At 28.8% G+C, this 27323-nt stretch overlaps 1 protein-coding gene across 1 annotated transcript in view; it reads right to left on the bottom strand.

The window, feature by feature from the left end:
- Window positions 1-27323, bottom strand: part of LOC129972136 (CD109 antigen-like) — a 159267-nt gene that overhangs the window by 46767 nt on the left and 85177 nt on the right. The window contains exons 3-12 of the mRNA XM_056086145.1: window positions 22262-22386; window positions 18901-19081; window positions 16983-17151; window positions 14176-14298; window positions 13229-13302; window positions 13034-13073; window positions 12350-12434; window positions 11245-11356; window positions 9533-9757; window positions 8359-8589 (exon numbers count right to left, since the gene is read on the bottom strand). Coding sequence (XP_055942120.1) covers window positions 8359-8589; window positions 9533-9757; window positions 11245-11356; window positions 12350-12434; window positions 13034-13073; window positions 13229-13302; window positions 14176-14298; window positions 16983-17151; window positions 18901-19081; window positions 22262-22380 — 1359 coding nt within the window. The 5' untranslated portion in view covers window positions 22381-22386. The remainder of the gene's footprint in view (window positions 1-8358; window positions 8590-9532; window positions 9758-11244; window positions 11357-12349; window positions 12435-13033; window positions 13074-13228; window positions 13303-14175; window positions 14299-16982; window positions 17152-18900; window positions 19082-22261; window positions 22387-27323) is intronic.

A 27323-nucleotide genomic window follows, 5' to 3' on the forward strand; every position in this document is an offset into this window, starting at 1 on the left:
CACCAGCTGAATTAAATACAAAGATATCAGATACAATCCAGTATCATTGTAAATCTGTGCAGCAAAATCGAGTATCAACACAATTCAAACGCAAAGCTTAGAACACAGGAGGAGTGGATAATTTGGTATAAACTAATGCTGTTGAAACGTACCTCTAATGTCATCATTCTTATATCTTTGATGTCATCTTTAGATAAAAACTCTGCTTGCAAATCGATAGATAAATGTATACATATAATAGATATGTATAATATATAATAGATAAATGTATACATATAGATAGAAAAGGGATCAACCACCAGCTGAATTAAATACAAAGATATCAGATACAATCCAGTATCATTGTAAATCTGTGCAGCAAAATCGAGTATCAACACAATTCAAACGCAAAGCTTAGAACACAGGAGAATTGGATAATTTGGTATAAACTAATGCTGTTGAAACGTACCTCTAATGTCATCATTCTTATATCTTTGATGTCATCTTTAGATAAAAACTCTGCTTGCAAATCGATAGATAAATGTATACATATAATAGATATGTATAATATATAATAGATAAATGTATACATATAGATAGAAAAGGGATCAACCACCAGCTGAATTAAATACAAAGATATCAGATACAATCCAGTATCATTGTAAATCTGTGCAGCAAAATCGAGTATCAACACAATTCAAACGCAAATCTTAGAACACAGGAGAATTGGATAATTTGGTATAAACTAATGCTGTTGAAACGTACCTCTAATGTCATCATTCTTATATCTTTGATGTCATCTTTAGATAAAAACTCTGCTTGCAAATCGATAGATAAATGTATACATATAATAGATATGTATAATATATAATAGATAAATGTATACATATAGATAGAAAAGGGATCAACCACCAGCTGAATTAAATACAAAGATATCAGATACAATCCAGTATCATTGTAAATCTGTGCAGCAAAATCGAGTATCAACACAATTCAAACGCAAATCTTAGAACACAGGAGAATTGGATAATTTGGTATAAACTAATGCTGTTGAAACGTACCTCTAATGTCATCATTCTTATATCTTTGATGTCATCTTTAGATAAAAACTCTGCTTGCAAATCGATAGATAAATGTATACATATAGATAGAAAACGGATCAACCACCAGCTGAATTAAATACAAAGATATCAGATACAATCCAGTATCATTGTAAATCTGTGCAGCAAAATCGAGTATCAACACAATTCAAACGCAAAGCTTAGAACACAGGAGAATTGGATAATTGGGTATAAACTAATGCTGTTGAAACGTACCTCTAATGTCATCATTCTTATATCTTTGATGTCATCTTTAGATAAAAACTCTGCTTGCAAATCGATAGATAAATGTATACATATAATAGATATGTATAATATATAATAGATAAATGTATACATATAGATAGAAAAGGGATCAACCACCAGCTGAATTAAATACAAAGATATCAGATACAATCCAGTATCATTGTAAATCTGTGCAGCAAAATCGAGTATCAACACAATTCAAACGCAAATCTTAGAACACAGGAGAATTGGATAATTTGGTATAAACTAATGCTGTTGAAACGTACCTCTAATGTCATCATTCTTATATCTTTGATGTCATCTTTAGATAAAAACTCTGCTTGCAAATCGATAGATAAATGTATACATATAATAGATATGTATAATATATAATAGATAAATGTATACATATAGATAGAAAAGGGATCAACCACCAGCTGAATTAAATACAAAGATATCAGATACAATCCAGTATCATTGTAAATCTGTGCAGCAAAATCGAGTATCAACACAATTCAAACGCAAAGCTTAGAACACAGGAGAATTGGATAATTTGGTATAAACTAATGCTGTTGAAACGTACCTCTAATGTCATCATTCTTATATCTTTGATGTCATCTTTAGATAAAAACTCTGCTTGCAAATCGATAGATAAATGTATACATATAATAGATATGTATAATATATAATAGATAAATGTATACATATAGATAGAAAAGGGATCAACCACCAGCTGAATTAAATACAAAGATATCAGATACAATCCAGTATCATTGTAAATCTGTGCAGCAAAATCGAGTATCAACACAATTCAAACGCAAAGCTTAGAACACAGGAGAATTGGATAATTTGGTATAAACTAATGCTGTTGAAACGTACCTCTAATGTCATCATTCTTATATCTTTGATGTCATCTTTAGATAAAAACTCTGCTTGCAAATCGATAGATAAATGTATACATATAATAGATATGTATAATATATAATAGATAAATGTATACATATAGATAGAAAAGGGATCAACCACCAGCTGAATTAAATACAAAGATATCAGATACAATCCAGTATCATTGTAAATCTGTGCAGCAAAATCGAGTATCAACACAATTCAAACGCAAATCTTAGAACACAGGAGGAGTGGATAATTTGGTATAAACTAATGCTACTGAAACGTACCTCTAATGTCATCATTCTTATATCTTTGATGTCATCTTTAGATAAAAACTCTGCTTGCAAATCGATAGATAAATGTATACATATAATAGATATGTATAATATATAATAGATAAATGTATACATATAGATAGAAAAGGGATCAACCACCAGCTGAATTAAATACAAAGATATCAGATACAATCCAGTATCATTGTAAATCTGTGCAGCAAAATCGAGTATCAACACAATTCAAACGCAAAGCTTAGAACACAGGAGAATTGGATAATTTGGTATAAACTAATGCTGTTGAAACGTACCTCTAATGTCATCATTCTTATATCTTTGATGTCATCTTTAGATAAAAACTCTGCTTGCAAATCGATAGATAAATGTATACATATAATAGATATGTATAATATATAATAGATAAATGTATACATATAGATAGAAAAGGGATCAACCACCAGCTGAATTAAATACAAAGATATCAGATACAATCCAGTATCATTGTAAATCTGTGCAGCAAAATCGAGTATCAACACAATTCAAACGCAAATCTTAGAACACAGGAGGAGTGGATAATTTGGTATAAACTAATGCTACTGAAACGTACCTCTAATGTCATCATTCTTATATCTTTGATGTCATCTTTAGATAAAAACTCTGCTTGCAAATCGATAGATAAATGTATACATATAATAGATATGTATAATATATAATAGATAAATGTATACATATAGATAGAAAAGGGATCAACCACCAGCTGAATTAAATACAAAGATATCAGATACAATCCAGTATCATTGTAAATCTGTGCAGCAAAATCGAGTATCAACACAATTCAAACGCAAAGCTTAGAACACAGGAGGAGTGGATAATTTGGTATAAACTAATGCTGTTGAAACGTACCTCTAATGTCATCATTCTTATATCTTTGATGTCATCTTTAGATAAAAACTCTGCTTGCAAATCGATAGATAAATGTATACTTATAATAGATATGTATAATATATAATAGATAAATGTATACATATAGATAGAAAAGGGATCAACCACCAGCTGAATTAAATACAAAGATATCAGATACAATCCAGTATCATTGTAAATCTGTGCAGCAAAATCGAGTATCAACACAATTCAAACGCAAAGCTTAGAACACAGGAGGAGTGGATAATTTGGTATAAACTAATGCTGTTGAAACGTACCTCTAATGTCATCATTCTTATATCTTTGATGTCATCTTTAGATAAAAACTCTGCTTGCAAATCGATAGATAAATGTATACATATAATAGATATGTATAATATATAATAGATAAATGTATACATATAGATAGAAAAGGGATCAACCACCAGCTGAATTAAATACAAAGATATCAGATACAATCCAGTATCATTGTAAATCTGTGCAGCAAACTCGAGTATCAACACAATTCAAACGCAAAGCTTAGAACACAGGAGAATTGGATAATTTGGTATAAACTAATGCTGTTGAAACGTACCTCTAATGTCATCATTCTTATATCTTTGATGTCATCTTTAGATAAAAACTCTGCTTGCAAATCGATAGATAAATGTATACATATAATAGATATGTATAATATATAATAGATAAATGTATACATATAGATAGAAAAGGGATCAACCACCAGCTGAATTAAATACAAAGATATCAGATACAATCCAGTATCATTGTAAATCTGTGCAGCAAAATCGAGTATCAACACAATTCAAACGCAAATCTTAGAACACAGGAGAATTGGATAATTTGGTATAAACTAATGCTGTTGAAACGTACCTCTAATGTCATCATTCTTATATCTTTGATGTCATCTTTAGATAAAAACTCTGCTTGCAAATCGATAGATAAATGTATACATATAATAGATATGTATAATATATAATAGATAAATGTATACATATAGATAGAAAAGGGATCAACCACCAGCTGAATTAAATACAAAGATATCAGATACAATCCAGTATCATTGTAAATCTGTGCAGCAAAATCGAGTATCAACACAATTCAAACGCAAATCTTAGAACACAGGAGAATTGGATAATTTGGTATAAACTAATGCTGTTGAAACGTACCTCTAATGTCATCATTCTTATATCTTTGATGTCATCTTTAGATAAAAACTCTGCTTGCAAATCGATAGATAAATGTATACATATAGATAGAAAACGGATCAACCACCAGCTGAATTAAATACAAAGATATCAGATACAATCCAGTATCATTGTAAATCTGTGCAGCAAAATCGAGTATCAACACAATTCAAACGCAAAGCTTAGAACACAGGAGAATTGGATAATTGGGTATAAACTAATGCTGTTGAAACGTACCTCTAATGTCATCATTCTTATATCTTTGATGTCATCTTTAGATAAAAACTCTGCTTGCAAATCGATAGATAAATGTATACATATAATAGATATGTATAATATATAATAGATAAATGTATACATATAGATAGAAAAGGGATCAACCACCAGCTGAATTAAATACAAAGATATCAGATACAATCCAGTATCATTGTAAATCTGTGCAGCAAAATCGAGTATCAACACAATTCAAACGCAAAGCTTAGAACACAGGAGAATTGGATAATTTGGTATAAACTAATGCTGTTGAAACGTACCTCTAATGTCATCATTCTTATATCTTTGATGTCATCTTTAGATAAAAACTCTGCTTGCAAATCGATAGATAAATGTATACATATAATAGATATGTATAATATATAATAGATAAATGTATACATATAGATAGAAAAGGGATCAACCACCAGCTGAATTAAATACAAAGATATCAGATACAATCCAGTATCATTGTAAATCTGTGCAGCAAAATCGAGTATCAACACAATTCAAACGCAAAGCTTAGAACACAGGAGAATTGGATAATTTGGTATAAACTAATGCTGTTGAAACGTACCTCTAATGTCATCATTCTTATATCTTTGATGTCATCTTTAGATAAAAACTCTGCTTGCAAATCGATAGATAAATGTATACATATAATAGATATGTATAATATATAATAGATAAATGTATACATATAGATAGAAAAGGGATCAACCACCAGCTGAATTAAATACAAAGATATCAGATACAATCCAGTATCATTGTAAATCTGTGCAGCAAAATCGAGTATCAACACAATTCAAACGCAAATCTTAGAACACAGGAGGAGTGGATAATTTGGTATAAACTAATGCTACTGAAACGTACCTCTAATGTCATCATTCTTATATCTTTGATGTCATCTTTAGATAAAAACTCTGCTTGCAAATCGATAGATAAATGTATACATATAATAGATATGTATAATATATAATAGATAAATGTATACATATAGATAGAAAAGGGATCAACCACCAGCTGAATTAAATACAAAGATATCAGATACAATCCAGTATCATTGTAAATCTGTGCAGCAAAATCGAGTATCAACACAATTCAAACGCAAAGCTTAGAACACAGGAGAATTGGATAATTTGGTATAAACTAATGCTGTTGAAACGTACCTCTAATGTCATCATTCTTATATCTTTGATGTCATCTTTAGATAAAAACTCTGCTTGCAAATCGATAGATAAATGTATACATATAATAGATATGTATAATATATAATAGATAAATGTATACATATAGATAGAAAAGGGATCAACCACCAGCTGAATTAAATACAAAGATATCAGATACAATCCAGTATCATTGTAAATCTGTGCAGCAAAATCGAGTATCAACACAATTCAAACGCAAATCTTAGAACACAGGAGGAGTGGATAATTTGGTATAAACTAATGCTACTGAAACGTACCTCTAATGTCATCATTCTTATATCTTTGATGTCATCTTTAGATAAAAACTCTGCTTGCAAATCGATAGATAAATGTATACATATAATAGATATGTATAATATATAATAGATAAATGTATACATATAGATAGAAAAGGGATCAACCACCAGCTGAATTAAATACAAAGATATCAGATACAATCCAGTATCATTGTAAATCTGTGCAGCAAAATCGAGTATCAACACAATTCAAACGCAAAGCTTAGAACACAGGAGAATTGGATAATTTGGTATAAACTAATGCTGTTGAAACGTACCTCTAATGTCATCATTCTTATATCTTTGATGTCATCTTTAGATAAAAACTCTGCTTGCAAATCGATAGATAAATGTATACATATAATAGATATGTATAATATATAATAGATAAATGTATACATATAGATAGAAAAGGGATCAACCACCAGCTGAATTAAATACAAAGATATCAGATACAATCCAGTATCATTGTAAATCTGTGCAGCAAAATCGAGTATCAACACAATTCAAACGCAAAGCTTAGAACACAGGAGAATTGGATAATTTGGTATAAACTAATGCTGTTGAAACGTACCTCTAATGTCATCATTCTTATATCTTTGATGTCATCTTTAGATAAAAACTCTGCTTGCAAATCGATAGATAAATGTATACATATAATAGATATGTATAATATATAATAGATAAATGTATACATATAGATAGAAAAGGGATCAACCACCAGCTGAATTAAATACAAAGATATCAGATACAATCCAGTATCATTGTAAATCTGTGCAGCAAAATCGAGTATCAACACAATTCAAACGCAAAGCTTAGAACACAGGAGAATTGGATAATTTGGTATAAACTAATGCTGTTGAAACGTACCTCTAATGTCATCATTCTTATATCTTTGATGCCATCTTTAGATAAAAACTCTGCTTGCAAATCGATAGATAAATGTATACATATAATAGATATGTATAATATATAATAGATAAATGTATACATATAGATAGAAAAGGGATCAACCACCAGCTGAATTAAATACAAAGATATCAGATACAATCCAGTATCATTGTAAATCTGTGCAGCAAAATCGAGTATCAACACAATTCAAACGCAAAGCTTAGAACACAGGAGAATTGGATAATTTGGTATAAACTAATGCTGTTGAAACGTACCTCTAATGTCATCATTCTTATATCTTTGATGTCATCTTTAGATAAAAACTCTGCTTGCAAATCGATAGATAAATGTATACATATAATAGATATGTATAATATATAATAGATAAATGTATACATATAGATAGAAAAGGGATCAACCACCAGCTGAATTAAATACAAAGATATCAGATACAATCCAGTATCAATGTAAATCTGTGCAGCAAAATCGAGTATCAACACAATTCAAACGCAAAGCTTAGAACACAGGAGAATTGGATAATTTGGTATAAACTAATGCTGTTGAAACGTACCTCTAATGTCATCATTCTTATATCTTTGATGTCATCTTTAGATAAAAACTCTGCTTGCAAATCGATAGATAAATGTATACATATAATAGATATGTATAATATATAATAGATAAATGTATACATATAGATAGAAAAGGGATCAACCACCAGCTGAATTAAATACAAAGATATCAGATACAATCCAGTATCATTGTAAATCTGTGCAGCAAAATCGAGTATCAACACAATTCAAACGCAAAGCTTAGAACACAGGAGAATTGGATAATTTGGTATAAACTAATGCTGTTGAAACGTACCTCTAATGTCATCATTCTTATATCTTTGATGTCATCTTTAGATAAAAACTCTGCTTGCAAATCGATAGATAAATGTATACATATAATAGATATGTATAATATATAATAGATAAATGTATACATATAGATAGAAAAGGGATCAACCACCAGCTGAATTAAATACAAAGATATCAGATACAATCCAGTATCATTGTAAATCTGTGGAGCAAAATCGAGTATCAACACAATTCAAACGCAAATCTTAGAACACAGGAGGAGTGGATAATTTGGTATAAACTAATGCTACTGAAACGTACCTCTAATGTCATCATTCTTATATCTTTGATGTCATCTTTAGATAAAAACTCTGCTTGCAAATCGATAGCTATTTCCCAAATGCCAGGATGTAGTAAAGACATCTTCTCGTGTCGAGTGTTCAAACGCCGAGTGCCGCCGTTATAGAATTCTACAATGGGAATGATCTGCAACTTTTGTCTACTTAAGTGTTCAATTGGTATTCGAGAACCGTCACGATAAAACACAGAAACCTGTAAAGAAGCATCATTTCTCATCAACATATTTTTTTTAATATTTTTTATTTTATCAACATAACATAATTATTATATCAACATATTTTTTAATATATCAACATAACATAATTATTATATCAACTTATTTTTTAAAATATCAACATAATTATTATATCAACATGTTTTTTAAAATATCAACATATTTTTTTAATTTAAAAATTGAGAAATTTATTTAAAAATGTGTATCACTTTCAAGCAAAAAATAAATTGAATAACATGACTCATTTATTTCATTTTTTTATGTTACACCAACATCTCTTCTCTAATCATTTTTCTCTATGTAAATAGCATCAATTCAATAATTCATATCTAATTTAGAAGGCTGCATGTTAAAGTCAATGGGGGAATTGGTAACTGTTTTGGTGGCATTAATTTCAACTGTTTGTCTCAGGTAGTTAAGTCAACCATCTAACTCTCCGACCCGCCCGAAGACACACGGATTTAAACCATAAAACTGAATGACCGGACCGCCGCAACAGCAACATTGGCGGGAACTGTGGTTCAGTCCTAAGGGCCATCACCGGCCACGGTACAACCCTCCCCGAAGGAAGTACGTCCCGTCATCGATGGGAGTAGCCAGATCCCCCACCTATTAGTGTACCCTCTAGGGTGGCGAGATCCAACCACCATGCCGGAAGCATCTCATCCTTATTTCGAGGTGCCCCCCGGGGGGGAGTCTCAGGTAGTTAAAGTAGCGCTTCTTAGTTAAGGTCAAGGAAGCAACCAATAGGCGCTTAGGGAACATTTCCTCCCTGCTTTTTAATATATTTTAATCTCAATGAAAAAGAAATTAATAAATGCTGAAATAAAAAAATTTGAAAAAAAGTGCGCCATTGAATTGCCAAAAATATTCAATCTACAGTAAAAATGCAAAGAATGTATAAAATAACTACAAACTTACAAACACTCTAAATGGCATTCCAGGCTTGAAAATTTGAGGACTGTCACCTAAAAACTCGACTTTAATCCCTGAATTAAATATTAGAGCTTCGGAAAAACCTTTCTCCATGATATCCAAATACCGCTCTCCTACATAAGCAGTGATGGCGACTTTCGATTTGTCCAGATTGTTGACAAGAGCTGCGAAATCGCTCATAGGAAATTTAAAATCGACTGTTCCGTCAAACTGTAAGAAAAAAAAATGGACATGAGATAAAAAAAAAAATTAATAAGAAACGTGATAATTATCAAATACTATTAAAAGATAGCAATTAATATTTTTTTATTTTTAAAAAAAATAATTTATTTTGATAAAATATTGCTTGCTTTATTTATTTTGAAATATATTAATTGAGATGTTTAGAAATAAAGGCTATTATCTCGTAACAATAAGGAAATGACAGTGAATACATGTCAAATAACTTCAGCATTAAAGAAAAAATTTACAAATGACATTAAAAATAATTTCTTGAAAAAAATCATTCGAAGATGATATTAACTGGTATTTAAGATTAAATTTGTTCCAAAGAATTACATTTATAAATAATATTAAATTTGTTCCAATGAATTAAATTTGTAAATAAGATTAATTTTGTTCCAAAGAATTAAATTTATAAATAAGATTAAATTTGTTCCAAAGAATTAAATTTGTAAATAAGATTAATTTTGTTCCAAAGAATTAAATTTATAAATAAGATTAAATTTGTTCCAAAGAATTAAATTTGTAAATAAGATTAATTTTGTTCCAAAGAATTAAATTTGTAAATAAGATTAAATTTGTTCCAAAGAATTAAATTTATAAATAAGATTAAATTTGTTCCAAAGAATTAAATTTGTAAATAAGATTAATTTTGTTCCAAAGAATTAAATTTGTAAATAAGATTAATTTTGTTCCAAAGAATTAAATTTGTAAATAAGATTAAATTTGTTTGCTGCATGAATTGAATAGTTCAAAAAGTGAAAAAAAAAATCTATTCAATTTATCATTTCTTTCTATTAGAAGAATTTTATTTAACAACTCAAAAACGTATTCATCCTGATTATTTACGAATTTTATGAACAATTTTTTATGAGTTTTATAAATGTATAATAAGAATTTTTTTTTGATAAATCTATAAGAGAAATTTTATGATAAAAGTACTTACTATATTTGTCATCGGTATTGATATCTTTTTTATATATGGTTTTTTTTAATCTAGAGCATGAAGTATATTATTTGCCGTAAATACCATTGAAAACCATATACAAAATTTCATTCATCTAGCTTGAAATATTTTCATTTATCCTAGTCATAGGCAGACGGAGACAGATAAATTCAATGCCAAAAATGTGTTTTTCGAACTCAGTGAGGCCTACAATGCGAAGTTCCAGCAAAATCTCACATTCGATTATTGCAATATTTTAATAATTGCAATATTGCAATTACATATATGAGAAACTAAAAAATGAAATCAAATTTTTTTCATTGTCTTTCGTTTCTTCAACCAAATATCATCTAATACTAAGATAAAAACGATTTACGATATTAATCTTTTCTGCTTTTGCTTTAATCTAAAAAAGGAGATGCAACTTTAACATGAAGATAACTATTAAAGAGTGGAGTTATATATTAACGATGTTTACATCGATCATCATTTCATCTATTACATATGTAATAATAATATAAATACTTACAATAGCATAAAATTTTTCAATTTTAGAAGCAGGTACCCTGTTGTTCATTCTATGGGGTTCTATTGATGCGATTACTGTTAAGTTTCCTTTGACTGGAACGCCACTTGTGTAACTGTAGGAAAGATTTAAAAAGAGAAACTGCTTTAAATGCCATTTCTTATACTGTTAATAAATCGCATTATTTTTTATAAAATTTTAGTAAGTATAGTGCACTTATACTATTTCTTTCAAAAAATAAAATTATTATAAAAATTAAATTGGTGTTTATAAAATTCTAAATCTAAAATTGTTCTGATTTACTAAGTGATACATACGAAACAGTTATTGCGCACTTTCAAAGCAAGAAACGCGCATAAAAAAAGGCACTTCATAATTAATAAGAATATAAGAGTGTTTTATACATGAATAACACACAGCATTTATCTATCATTCCATTCAGCAAAATAGTTCTGAATATTGATTTCATACACTTACAAATAATTTTTATCTATGTGCAAATGTGTTAAAAGATAAAATCTTTTAATATTCCTGATTAACACATGTAAAATAGCCAATATTATTACGAATATTGCGTACATTCACACAAAATTTGGCGCAAATTACAATGATGTTGGCTAAGAACATCTGTGAATGCCAAAGGATGGAACAAATGTCATTATAGTGCTATATCTTAAAATTGGCGAGCTTGGCTACGTCTGAAAAACAATGGCGTGAATTAAGAATTTTAATTTTTCCAATAATATCAGATTATATTACTTGATACAACAGAAATATTTCCAAAGAGTGAGGTAAATGATTTGAGTTTATTTAATTAATAAATGCATGCCCAGAAGGTCCAATCCGCAACATCCAAATATCATAGATGATAAAATAAGGATAAGATGATAATAAAAGGATAGCATAAATATATATTTCTGTGCTAAGAGGGTTATGAAAATGTATCAATATTTTGTAATTATGCTGATAATATTATTTAAATAATACGAAAATAAAAGGCTTTGCTTTCTATTTTTGTGTATGACAATTTTTTATTAAAAACTGATCATGTATTTAAAAAAACTATCATAAAATTATGTGAAATATCTAATTAATAATAGAAACATACTTGGCTTGTATTGTGCCATATACATATGGTTCCTTATCGGTAAAAAACGTTGGCATCGTCACATTGACTTCAAATCGAGTTTGATCTGTAAAAAATAAAAAAGGAAAATCAACAAAAGTTAAATGCAAGAAGCTGACATATTTTAAATTTAAAATGATTATTAATTTTACAACTGCTTCAAAAATCAATTAATCTAAAATTAATTTTTTTTAATTTTAATTGGATCTTTTTAGAGAAAAAAGATCAAGTATTGAAGTCACCTAAATCTTGCATATTTGGAGAATTAATTTAGAAAATCAGTGTATTATTTCAGCATCTTTTTATCATATAAACAAATTTAAATCAGATGAAATTATATTCTGTCCAAATAACTTTAAGAATCGAATTAAGTATTCTGTAATCTGTATCATATCAATTTCCTTTTTAATTAATTAATACTTTTTTTTATTTTCAACTTCTCATTCCTAAATACATTCGGAATAAAGAAAATTATACATTCATAATATCATTTTATGCATTCACAACTGCTCTTAAAACCCATGATTAAAATTTTAGGTTTCATGTGTTCTACACACGATAAAGATCCTGATAACTTTGAAATATATAAGAATTTTTTAACATAATGAAAATATTCAGTAAACGAATGTGTTTTTAAAACAAATAAAAGAATTTTCAAAAACTTACAATATTCTTCTACTAGGAAATTATGCTCTTCAATTTGTCCCTACAAAACAATAATTTGAATTTACATATCATTGACATATTATTTTCATCAAATTAAATAATTTATAAAATAATAAATGGACATTATTATAATAATGTTAATATTCAATAATGTTAATATTAAGTTAAATATTCAAAAAGAAATACGAAAGATACCTGAGCGACTACTTGTAATGTCCATTTTCCATAAACAGGTTGCTGAGACAAAGGATATTCCAGACTAACGGCACCTAATAATAAAACACCATAGACATCATTCTAGATTTTATATATCAATAATAAGACTAGTTAAAAATATTATAAATTATTTCATGATTTTCTTTTTCTTAAAAATAATATAGAATATTTTCCCCGTCTTTATCTACGTCATTTTCTTTGCCTGCTGCTGGTAAGTTCTTTCCTTTTTGTTAACATTACTGGTTTGAGTGTCATTATATAGTATTTTTGTTATTGTATTTTTACTTATTAGTGGATATATTCTTCTAATTTATTGTTTTGTATTTTCTTTTCTGTTAAAATGGTATATCTCTTGGGCCTAATTTCAGGGGATTTTCGGGTCACGAGGAATCATTATTAGACTGTCTAGTCTGCATTCCTTCACAGAAAAAAATCCCTTTTTTTTAATCCTTGCCTGAGGGTGACCCTTGAAAAAGTCTTCAGGCCGGATTCTTTTTTTCATTTGGTTTATTTGATTTTCCTATTAACTTGATTTTATTATTTTTATCTACGTCAGTTATTATACATTGAAGAATTGAAAGTAGAAGCCAAAAAACATAAAAAGGTTCTGAAAAGAATTTTTATTAACGCCCAAAAAGCAAATATTTTAATATATTAATTAAATATGTAAATTTATATAAAAAATATCAAGACTTAGTCAAAATTATGCGAATAAAAATTCCGACACATTCACTAAAAATTTTAAGAATGCATTATAAATGCATTTAAATTTCAGTTTAGTTCTTCAAGCTTTTACGTTTTCCGCCCCCCCCCCATATTTTTGATTAAAATTATTTTTTACTTTTTATTACACCAATAAAAGAATGTTTCTAATTTCATTTATTAAAAAATATCTTTTTTAAAACTAATTTGCAATTCTATCTTACCCAAATTAGTTTGTCTTGATAACCATCGCTTTACAATCGTTCGTCTTGGATCTAACATATATAGATCTACAGCATCCGGAAATGCTTTCAAGCCTGTAGTAATAGGAAGAGCTCTGAAGCGAACTGTAACAAAAAAAAATACATTAATAAGGGCATGTGCACATAAAATCTGGATATATATGATGGCATGTGGGCATTCCAATTCACGACAAAAATGCTGCATGATTGACAAAATTGATTTTTTTTTTGGGGGGAGGGGATTTCGCATCCCATGCTGTTGAAAATTTTATTGCATCTCTAAGAATTTAAGCTGCAAGCTCTAAGAATTTACTGAAGTTTCTTGTGGACATCTGGCACATTTTTGAAGATTTGGCACGAATTGGAGTACTTAGTGGGAAATCGGACATTGTCTTTAAGTCTTATCCATTCAAATCAATGTCGTTGTTTTTTTAACCCTTTAAAGGGCCATTTTTTTCTAGTAATATTATATTAAAATATTTTTAGACTTGAAATTAGAATAAGAAAAGGGATTCATTTAGCTTATTAGATAAATTTAATTTGATTCATTAATTAATTTGATTAATTAATAATTAAGTAACAAATCAAGACACACCATTTTGTGTCAGATAAAGAACTGAAGCATCTAAGTTTCTGACTTACTAAAAAAATTTGTCAGCATTTATGCCAACCTACACAATTTCATACAAAGATTGATAAATTTGGTGGGAAGCATACTTCCCACGGCCCTAGAAAGGGTTAAATTGAAATCTATTGTCGAAAATTTCATATAATATGACAACACTTTCATTTTGCCATTCAAATTTTATTTGCCGAGTGTTTTTTGTTCATACGATATGCGTTGATGAATTGACCCACTCAAAATACACTGAAAAAAATTTAATTAAGCTTTATTCCATTATCTTCCTATAAAGAGATATATTCATTATAATTCTATAAAATGCAGAAGTTCAAAATTCTGATTCAGTATTGAAACATAAAAGCTTCAAAATCTTAAAAGTTTTTTGTTTGTTTGTTTTTTCTACGTTTTCGTTGTAAAGTCAGTTTATGCTCATATTTGCCTGAATTTAAACCTAGATTTCTGTTACGATTTCTGTTTTCATTCTAATAACCTCCCTTGAAGATTTATTTTTTTCATCAAAAGAAGTGAACTCAAATATTTTTCGTTTCCTAGTTTTTATATTGCTTAGTTTTTTTGTAAAGTCTTCAGTTCTGTACTTCCGGACAGCATCTAGTCTTCACTTCATAAATGTTGCGGCGCATTTATATTGTCACGAAGGAAATAAAACTTAAGAAAACAAAATTTGATTTATTTTAAAGATAAAATAAAGACAAAACCAACCAGCGGCAATGGTCCCCCCAAAACATTCTCGTATACTTTCAGGTAAAGGTATTATGTTCATCCTTCGCAAAAAATGGCGATTTTTTGGCGCATTTTTTGGCGATTAAGCCCTAGCATGCAGTTAATAGTATCCGAAAATTAAATGTGTGTTTTAGAGGCGTTTCTGCCAAACAATTGAAACACAGATTTGGAATAAAATTACCTTGTAGTCACAAAATCCTAAATCAAATTTGATATATTTAAGTCATTGCGCTGTTGCGGCATAAATCGTAAATATTTTATTTAAAAGTAGCTAACGATTATTTTAATAATTATAAATTTTATTTTGTAAATAGTTGTAAAAATTCAGATTGGCAACAGTGATACTTTTGGAACTTGTTGTTTAAAAAACGATGCTAGAATGTTGAATGAAAATAAGTTGATGTAAATTTGATAATATTATCTATATGTAATATTTAGTTTTATAGTACGTTTGTCTGCATTTTATTTTTGTTGATGCACGAACACAACAAGTATATGTTGCGGCATAAATCGTAAATATTTTATTTAAAAATAGCTAACGATTATTTTAATAATTATAAATTTTATTTTGTAAATAGTTGTAAAAATTCAGATTGGCAACAGCGCTTTTGAGTTATCATGTTTAAATGTTTCTGAAAATATAGACCGACAGACTGTCAATCCTTGTCGGATTTGGTTCAAAATTTGATTGGTGTCTAAACTATAGATGTTAAATCTGCGTACCGAATTTTATCTATCTAGCTCTCTTCGTTTTGTAGTTATCGTATTAACTTATATTCTAACGGTCAGACAGATGGACTTCACCAGATCGGATTTGACTCAAAATTTGATTTAAAAAATTTGCAAATTTGCCGTAAATACCGAATACCAAATTTAGCTCACGCTATTGTCGGTCTAACTCAAAACATTTCTGAGTCATCTTGATCACACAGACAGATGGACTTTTAATATAAAAGAAATGTGTTTTTCGAACTCTGGGAAGATTAAAGATTCGTCAAAATCTCGAATTCGAATTTTTTAACGCTTGCAGTACCTTTTCTATCATTCGTAAACTAGAAAAGTACAAAAGAAACACTCGTAATATCGCTTCGAAAATAAAGACTTAAAAAAACTTAAACACGTTCAGCTTCTGGAGTATTCAGTAACTAATCATAATGTGACCAATAAATGTTATTTTTATGTTATTTACTTATTAAACTAATTTTCTTTAGTTATTAAACTTTTGCAAACATGCATTTAATTATTTTCAATATAAAGAAATAATCACGTAAGTATTTTTTTATTTATTTTAATGAGGTTATTTATAGTTCGCCAATCACAAATCCAAAACAACATAAAATTGTCACAAGATTTTTTTTAAAAAAGATAAAAGAATATTTACATTTTTAGTTAAAAAAATCGGTAATTCTGACAAAGGAAGTTATACCTATTTGGCCTTGTTTGTAAACAGGCTTGTCTGTCTGCACAAATATAGTCATCGATCTCTGCGAAAACGTGAGTTTGGTTTCATTGATGAACGCTGTGCCGCCAAGGACTCCGTTCACGTTTCCTTCCACACGCAGATTGTACTCCCCTGGCACACTAGATGTAGGAACCTAAACGAGGAAAATAATATTTTCATAATTTAAATAATAAAAAAACGAAAATTTAAATCTTGTTTTATGTTAATTATATATTTGACTATAAAATCATACTGCAAATAATTTAACAATATGTCAAGTAATGAAGAATTTTTTTTTTAATAGAATGTAAGTTCGGAAACGTAGAACAGGGAAACTAAAAAGTTTAGTTTAGTTTAATTATATTAACTTCCCGTTTTAAAGCAGCACTAGGGCTATTTTGGGACGGTACTCGTAATTTTGAACCGCGATCAGATAACAAGGATGACAACCGAGCTGGCAGCCCCTCTCCACACCAGCGAGAGGACGTTTGGCCCGAACGGTTTTAACGTGTACCAAATCTCTTAAACGAAGGTTCTTCGGTGGAATCGGGTAACGAACCTAAAACCCTCCAGTTCCGAGACCTTACCACCAGGCCACCGCAGCCTGGGAAACTGGAAAGGTATCTCAGTCTATGATTTAACATTCCGTTATGCCGAGTTTACACTCGGCCAGTTATAAGAAGGCTAGTAGGCAGCGCATGCGTAAAAAGGCTGAAAAATGCTGTTCAGACGATGGCAAGTAATTGCCCGATGGGACAACAACATGCAGCTGTATTGCATTTTTTTTTTCTTACTGCGCATGCGTCTGTAGAATTTGACGGTTTTTTTTTTGTTTTTTTTTTGCTGGAAAAAAATGGATTACTTATCATAGATTAATTCCCACATTTTTTTGCTCTATGTTCTTTCTGATAAGAGGTTGGTTTTTTTTTTTAATTTTTTTTTATTTGCCATTTCTTTTCTATAGTTTTCCAAATTTAGGTATGTTGACCTTTCATTTTTATTTTACCATTTTTCTAATTGTAAATATCCATCATTTTAACGCGATGTGCAGTGAAAAAGAAAAATTCTGGAATACCAAAATGGCAATTTATAACCAAGCATGGAATGTCTGAATCTATCTGATGAAATTATGGCTAACAAAAATCAGTCCCTTTCTACGCATGTGTTGTCTTACTGGCCGAGTGTAAACCCGGTATTAGTCGCTCCTTATCGGACAAATACATAATTGTTTCTTTTTTCTCTAACTAGATGATGCTGTGTCTGAGAGAAAAATTCTTTTTTGCTGTCTTCCTAGCTCGTTTCGGAAAAACTATTTTACAGTCGTCAACTATAGCAAAACTAAGATTTTAATTATAAATAAGTCTTAATTCTAACAATGTTATTAAACTCAATATAAGATTGCTAAAAATAATTATAATTGATAAAAAGCATAGCTTTTTTTTCATAAATAAATCCAATAAACAGCGGGAAAAATATAACTAAAATCGCAAATATTTATAACATAAAATATAATAATATTTTGGTTTGGTTTAGTTAGTTATATTAATGTCCCGTTGTAAAGCAACACTAGGGCTATTTTGGGACGGACCTCGTCATTTTGAACCGTGGTCCGATGACGAGGGCGACACCTGAGCTGGCAGCCCCCACACCACACCACAGCAGCGGGAGGACGTTTGGCATGCCGGATTTAACGTGCAACAGACCCCCTTACACGACGGTTCTTAGGTGGAATCGGGTCTCGAACCTGAAACCCTACGACTTAAAAGCCGAGACCTTACGACCAGGCCACCGCGGCCTCAATATTACAATCTGTAATTGCTACAACGTTATTATATAGATTGATTTCAGAATGCAACTAAAACGCATCCAAATAAAAAAAGCGAATAAAATTTTAAAAATATACTTTTAATAAGAGTGTTTCTGGAATGTTCTGCTTCACTTCCTGAAGCGCTGTTGCAAGTTCGACCCCATCACGCTGGATAGAAGCTCTGACAGTTATAGGAAACATCGTCTGATAGACGTTGACGTAAACTCTGTAGACTTGTCCTGGACGTACCATTTTAGAGGCCATAACAAAATAAGTCCTAGAAAAGCAACACTGTTAGGAATGTTATAAAGTAATTCTACGCGCAAATATATTTCTACAACCAGCGAGACTAGTCTCTCCGAAACTTTCCCACATATTCTCTAACGAAGATATTATCTCCATTGACCTGCATAAGTTGTGAACCTTCAGCAAAGCGGTGACAATGACATAAGTGCCCAGATATTTATTTTGAAAATCCCACACATGAAAGTAAGTGTTTCATGTTATAATATAAAAATCAGGTATTTGTGTATTATTAATCGCATGTCCTTGATAAACAATAATATGAAAGAACAGAGGGCCAGTAGTTAAGCAGAAGGCTAGAAGCTAATCGTTGATATATAATTAATGTATAAGTACTAGAAAATTGAATGTGTATTTTGGAATTAAACTTGAATACGGCACTACAGCTGTAGTTATTGAAATTTGGTTACCAAAATGGTTACGTTTCCGATTTATCGTCTTTATATACAGGTGAAAATACAGATCGACAGAATGGCTAGGTCCTTAAAGGATATGATTCTAACTTTGATTCAGACTTACAATCTAGTGCTAATCTATGCTTATTGTGCTTATATGAACATCAAATTTTATCTAGTTAGCTCTTTTCGTTTTGCAACTATCGTGTTAACTTCTGTTCAAGCAAACAAGCGGATAAACTTCATCTCAAAAAATTTCGTTCAAAAGTATATTGAAATCTACAAATGCGGCATTAAGTTCATATACTAAATCTCACCAATCTAGCTTAAAGTAGTGTTGAATTATCGTATTCACAGATGGACACATAGATAGACATAATTCCAAACATATGCTTTTCGGCCTGAGAGAGATTTGAAACATATAGAGAATTGTCATAATCTCGAATTCGAATTTTTTGACCATTACAATATTTTCTCTTTATCTGCTTCGTATATGAGAACGTAATAATGACGAAGAACTTATCTCAAATTTTAATCTTAAATGTGCAGAAATGAAATTAAAATCAAATTCCTTAAGTGTGCAGAAATGAAATTGAAATCAAATTCCTTAAGTGTGCATAGATGAAATTGAAATAAAATCCCTTAAGTGTGCATACATGAAATTAAAATCAAATCCCTTAAGTGTGAATAAATGAAATTGAAATCAAATTCCTTAAGTGTGCAGAAATGAAATTGAAATCAAATTCCTTAAGTGTGCATACATGAAATTAAAATCAAATCCCTTAAGTGTGAATAAATGAAATTGAAATCAAATTCCTTAAGTGTGCAGAAATGAAATTAAAATCAAATCCCTTAAGTGTGAATAAATGAAATTAAAATCAAATTCAAAGCAGGAAATGTTATGTAGAAATACATTTACGATTATTCAAACTAAAAATTTCAGAGTAAATTCAGAACTAGACGCATGTCTAGATAAAGATGCGACCATTTAATTAATAAAAGAAATTGCATCACTTAAGCACATCTTTTTTTTAAATTTATTATATATCTCACAAAGAAGACTTATGAGTGATGACACGAAAAGAGTTATTAAAAAATGCAACTCGCGCTTACAAGACTACGAAATAATTTTATGCTTAAGAATTGAATTAGAAAATTTAACTTGCAATGATTCAGGTTCAAAATTTTAGTTATTTTTCTACAAGTAATACCGTAAAGATAACTAAAAATTCTTATTAATATCCTTTAAATAAACAATTATTTAAGGTGTACGTACACACTTGAAGATTTTTTTAAATTTTAACTTTAAAAATCCAGTTTTTTTCACAGTAGGTTATTAATATATGTTTAAACTCATTTCAGTGAGAAAAAACCATATTACAGTAATTATTAATTAATGAAATAATATTTAATGAGCTAATTAGCCTATTTTTTGAAACATGATATCTTAAATTCTAATTTGTACAAACACACAATTCTAGTTGGAAAGGATGCCTAATATTAGTCTTTATGTTGTCTGCCTCAATCAAGTTATAAAAGTATATAGGTTTTTTTTTTACAATTTTTTCATCAACGATGAATAGAAAAAGCGAGATTTTTTCTGTAATTTTAACTTTTAAATAGCTATTAAAAATTTATTTCTATAAATATAACTTTGATTGAGGCACAAAACATTCGCTGTTTCATACAGATTATTTTGATATATAAATAATTGTGTTTGGTTAACTTCTTGTTGAGTTATGATTGTTTGAATGAAGCAACATAGCGGAAAAATATCATTCTTCATAAAATGAGTTTTAAAAACACCGTAAAGTAGAGTTTTCAATGAAAGCACCTCAAGAAAAATAATTATAACTCGAGAAATATTTGGAATATTGGCTACATCTTGGTATCGTTTGAAAGCTAAAGAATCAGAAAACATTATTAAGCAATAAAAAAAAATATTCGATATTTTGAACGATTTTCGAAGTTTCAAGTGTGTACATACACCTTAAAAGATATAAACAATTATTAAAGGATATTAAGGGATATTAATAAACAATTAATATCCCTTAAATAAACAATTATTCCGCAGAGCCTTACTAGTTTGTAACAAATGTTTATAATGAGAGAAAGTATAAAAGTAATCGTTTAACATTTCTTTCACCCTCTTATAATACGGTTCCAAAATTCAACTGAAGAATATATCTAAGAGAAGAAATGTAATAACTCTAAAAACAATCTTCATAACTAAAAACCCGCCCTAAACTTTTAAAAAATCTGATTAAAAAATTTTTGAAAGTTTTCTAACGTTTAAAAAGCATTTTAAGATAAGGATTAAAAAACTTCAGACTTAGACAGTTCTGTTTTGTTACCTATAAAAATCTCACTTTGAAAACACTTTTGACTACTATTTTCCCAATTTTCGAAAAATGGTTATGTAGAATACATACTTCATTAGAAAAAAAAATCAATAAATGAGCCAATGCATAAAAGATATTGGTCCATTCATTTTGAAAAAAAAAAATTAAAAAATTCTCCTTTCCATAGTTAGAAAGGCAGCTTTTATTATAAGATTTATATATTCTTTATGAATTATAATATTATTTATTAATTGCTATGATTAAAATATTCAAAACACATAAGAATTTAATATTTAATTTTAACAATTATGGCTTTACCCATTTACTTAATTACTTTAGCCATCAATCCATTACCATTAGCAATTAATTAAGCCTTACTTACTTACTTGAGCCATTAATCAATCATATATTACTTACGGTTCATGTTTAAGGTGATGTCTACGCAGATCACTTGCAAATTGGGGATAGGTATCTTGAAATTGGCCGGAAACAGAAAAAACAGAGGCAAGCAAGAGAGTAAATATTTTTAGAAGCATTGCTACCTGTAAAAAAAGCAACAATTAAAAACAATTTGAAATGAACTCATAAGCACATACATATTTAGAAAATACTAAACATGAGTAAGATCTATTGAAAATAGTTTCAATGATGATTAAAATTACACAAATTATTTAAAATATTTTCTCTAAATGAAGTTGTCTTTAGAGAGCAGTAATGCATTTAAAAATTAGCAAAATATTTAGCTGTCAATAAGTAACATAATTGAAAGTATTAACCTTATAGATTTGAAAATAAGAAAGGCCATAAAAACTACTTTACAATTAAGTTTGTGCAAAATGCTTGAAATAAAAAAAATTAGAGATTTTTTTTTTATCATTGATACATTGGAAAATTTAATCGAATATAATGCATTAAAAAATTCTTGCGATTAACTTCTAAAGTTCCCGTGACTCTCGATACAATCTTACTGACCTAAAAAATAGCCAATGTTTTAAAGATACGAAGTTAGAAGAAAATAACATTCTATGGATGTCCTAAATAGAACAACAAGCAATAAGTGCCCATAGGTATTTACCTCCTTGCTTCAGATATCACTGCTAATACTAGCATCACGAAAAATATGAAGATGCATAACGGTTATTGTATCGGACCCAAACATTGCATGTTTCGGGTTGTATGTCATGATTCCTGTTCAAATCGAAGGCATTGTTATGGGAGCCTAGAAACCTCTTCAAATAACAATAAAAAATTTGTTTTTTATAATAATCGTTCGTTATGCTTAATGTAAATACAAATCTAGGTTGGTTTAGGAAATACTTAAAAGCTTTTTACTGAATAATGATCAAAAATTCCTCGGTTATTATTAATTGAGTCTTCAAATCTAACCAACATCTAATCGAGTTTTCAAAGTTAACAAAAACGTATAAAGCTTTCAGCGTATTTAAATCTTGCTATGTTCATATAAATGTGCAACTGCAGTTTATTGTTATTAATATGCCCGGTTAAGCTTTATTTTTCAAATATAAACGCAGACGATATTTAAATTTTTATACACTCATTTGACTATAACAATATCTCTTCATACAAAAATGAACTTTTGTTTATTTTTTATGCTAATTTAGAATTGTCTGATTTTGATTAAATTTAACACATGTAATTTTCAAAGCAATAGATAAGTTATTATCAACTTTTCAAAACCTAAACATCAATTAAAATTTTAATTATACTTAAATTAAAATTATTAAAAAAAATTAATTAAATCTTTTTTGAAAGAGGAGGATTATTCTTCCGGTATATTTACGAAAATATTATCTCACAAAATTAATTTTTTGATAATTTAAATTCAAAATAATGATACAAATTTTATCTTCCTGATTTACCCTTAATTATAGCTGGTTTCTAAAAAAAATATGATCTGCTGCAAACATTTTCCAGTGAATATTAAGCCTGTTTCTCATTTTGCAATGACATCCTTGCAAAAAATAATTTTTCATATTATTTAGAACGCTTGATGCAAATTTTATTTTTCATAATGATTATCATCGCTTGTGATGATGTATTATTTTTTCGTAACTTATTATTTTTGTTTTTGATATTTTATTTCGTATATATTTTCTGGCAACGTTTCTGTTCGTTCTATATGTTCATATTTTTAAATCTCATTGGATGACGTAGTGTCTTCATGCTGTCCCTTTCAACACAAAGTCATAATAAACGATCAAAATTGCTCTTTTCAGAGCTTTGACATGTTAGCTTACTCCGCTTTAATCAAATCTTATCAATTCAACCTTTCGTAACTCCATATTTAACGGAAATGACTCAAGTTCAACCATCATCTGATTCAGGTGAACAAACGGAGCGCTAATCCTCTTGGGAAAAAAATTGAAAAAAAAAATCTCTATTTCCACCATTAATGTCCGCTTCTGACGAATACATTTTTGAGTCTTATAAAACAAAATTTTTGGTATTTTGCGATTTTATAATGACTACTCGCCTCTGACCACCATTTAGTATAATTGCTATGCTTAATTTCAACAAAATCTCTGATGCATAACCCGATAATTAACACCATAAAGAATTATGAAATATTAGACTGTGAAAAAATATTAAAGATGTATGCATTGAGATCATGAGCCTTAATAATGGAGTTGAATAGCATGATTTTATAGTACTTATGTGTCTGAAACATCTATAAATTGGCAAAGGGACAAACTGCTAGCCGGGGATATTGATTGCATTTAATTTCAGCTAAATTCGTTGAATGTCGGACATTAAAGTTGTGTTATTTTAATTGCCTTATACATGTTCGATTCAGTATGTACATGAACCTTTCTCATGGAACCAGTTCCATGATATTATAGAGCTATTAAAATCGAAATATATGGTGCATCTGTCTTTTAAACTTCGTGGTAATATAATTTCACGTTTGCACGATGAAATATTGTAAATGTGAAATCAACGTTTTAACGATTTCGACGTTTTAGATCGCCTTCAGTCTTGAAAAATGTCTGTCTGAAAGATGACTCAAAAATTCTCTGAACTAGACAGATGAAATTTGGTATACAGGCTTTACAACAAAATTGTACATTTTTCTCAAATTTCGTTCAGAGAAAGTCTATCAGTCCGGCTGTTCGAATATAAGTAAACGTGATAGCTCAAAAACGAAGAGAGCTAGATAGATAAAATTCGGTGCACAGATTTAACACTGATAGTGTAGACATCTATTAAAGTTTGAACTGAATTCAACAAAGGGCTGACCGTCTGTCGGTCTGCGCTTTCAAAAACATGTAAATGCAATAGCTCCAAATCGCAATGGCTTAATATATCAAATTTTTTATGCGATTTTGTGACTATAAGTGTAGTTTGTATCAAATGTTTATTTCAAAGATTGGGGAAAATGCCTCTAAAACATAAATTCAATTTTCAGATTCTACTGACCACATGTTAGAGATTAAACATCAAATAATTCACCAATTATACAATAGGAGCACACGATAGATTCAGTAAAAATGCTAAATTCCCGCCAAAGGTTAATATTTCGTATTATTGTACGCAAGGTGTTCTCTATTACTCATAACCTTTATTAGAGAATATGCGAGAAAGTTTTTAGGAGACTACTCTCACTCTAGTTAAAATTTTGAAACGGTGTAAAATGTATTTTTGTGTTATAATATTTTTGGAAATTATCGAGAAAAAACATCAAAATTTAACTTGATTTTTTAATTAATTAATTAAAATTTCAAATAAATCGCACTATTTTTATCCTTTAAAGTACATAACTGCCATCTGCTTAGCTCTAGGTCTAATGGTCTAACCTGTAGAGTGCCAACATCTATACAAATACATTTATCTTTATTATTAGTAGAAATAGAGATTTCGAACTGCACGTTGTATTTTGGAGGAATGTTACTTCATTTGCTGTTTTCTCTTGTAAACTCCTCACATAATTAGCTCGATCTGCCTTCCTTAGCTTTCAACAATGGAAGAAAATGACGCTTTAAATATTTGTTGAAACAATAAAATCTATTGAAAATTAAGTCAACCATAATTGCTAAATAAAAATAAAATAATTGCTAAAATCCAAAGTATAATTGCATAACTTTGTTTGTTGAGAAGTATCATGAAAAAACTCCAATCTTTAATTAATTAAAATTTCAAAAAATAAAATAGTTATAAGTGCGCATTCTCATTTCCCAAAGAGTATCTGTGCCATATTTGTAACTTTAAGTCAAACGGTTTACAAAACGCCAACTCACAAATATAGACATAAAATTTTCGTTATTATTAGAAGAGAAAAACCGGTTTATTAACCACAGAGGGGAGGAAATTTGACTGCTTTTCTTGCAATAAATTCCCTTTTTAAATAAAACATTTCCCAAGTTGAATAAACCGGAATTTCATATACAGCCAGTGACTGTAATTCATTATTCATTAGTTGATAAAATTCCGTTTATCTAGGCAGTTCGTCGGTGGATTACATATGAAGGAAGAATAGGAAGGATGCTTCGTTGCACATGAACTAACATAAATCCCGTAGTATATAACAAAACTAAAGCTCAGCTTTCTGGATTTTTATAAATATCTTTAAAAATAGCAAGGAATCCGATTTTTCATCTCGTTTTAATATCATACGCATCACTTTTCATTCAGTATTCAAAGTCCTATATCAGAGTTTAAACAGTTTTATATCATCAAAATACAGTCAAATCTCTTTTTAATAGATTCTCCTTGTTCCCATTAAAAAACCGTTAAAAAGAAATTTAATTAAATAGGAATTTGTAAATTAAGTTACAGAAAAAAAGAAAGATCAAATATTTAAAAAGAAATTTAATTAAATAGGAAAAAAGAAATTTAATTAAAAAAGAAATTTAATTAAATAGGAATTTGTGAATTAAGTTACAGAAAACAAGAAAGATCAAATATTTAAAAAGAAATTTAATTAAATAGGAAAAAAAGAAATTTAATTAAATAGGAATTTGTAAATTAAGTTACAGAAAACAAGAACGATCAAATATTTAAAAAGAAATTTAATTAAATAGGAATTTGTAAATTAAGTTACAGAAAACAAGAAAGATCAAATATTTAAAAAGAAATTTAATTAAATAGGAAAAAAAGAAATTTAATTAAATAGGAATTTGTAAATTAAGTTACAGAAAAAAAGAAAGATCAAATATTTAAAAAGAAATTTAATTAAATAGGAAAAAAGAAATTTAATTAAAAAAGAAATTTAATTAAATAGGAATTTGTGAATTAAGTTACAGAAAACAAGAAAGATCAAATATTTAAAAAGAAATTTAATTAAATAGGAAAAAAAGAAATTTAATTAAATAGGAATTTGTAAATTAAGTTACAGAAAACAAGAACGATCAAATATTTAAAAAGAAATTTAATTAAATAGGAAAAAAAGAAATTTAATTAAAAAAGAAATTTTATTAAATAGGAAAAAAAGAAATTTAATTAAATAGGAATTTGTAAATTA

This window comes from Argiope bruennichi, chromosome 6, assembly GCF_947563725.1.
Source record: "Argiope bruennichi chromosome 6, qqArgBrue1.1, whole genome shotgun sequence".
NCBI classification, from domain to species: Eukaryota; Metazoa; Arthropoda; class Arachnida; order Araneae; family Araneidae; genus Argiope; species Argiope bruennichi.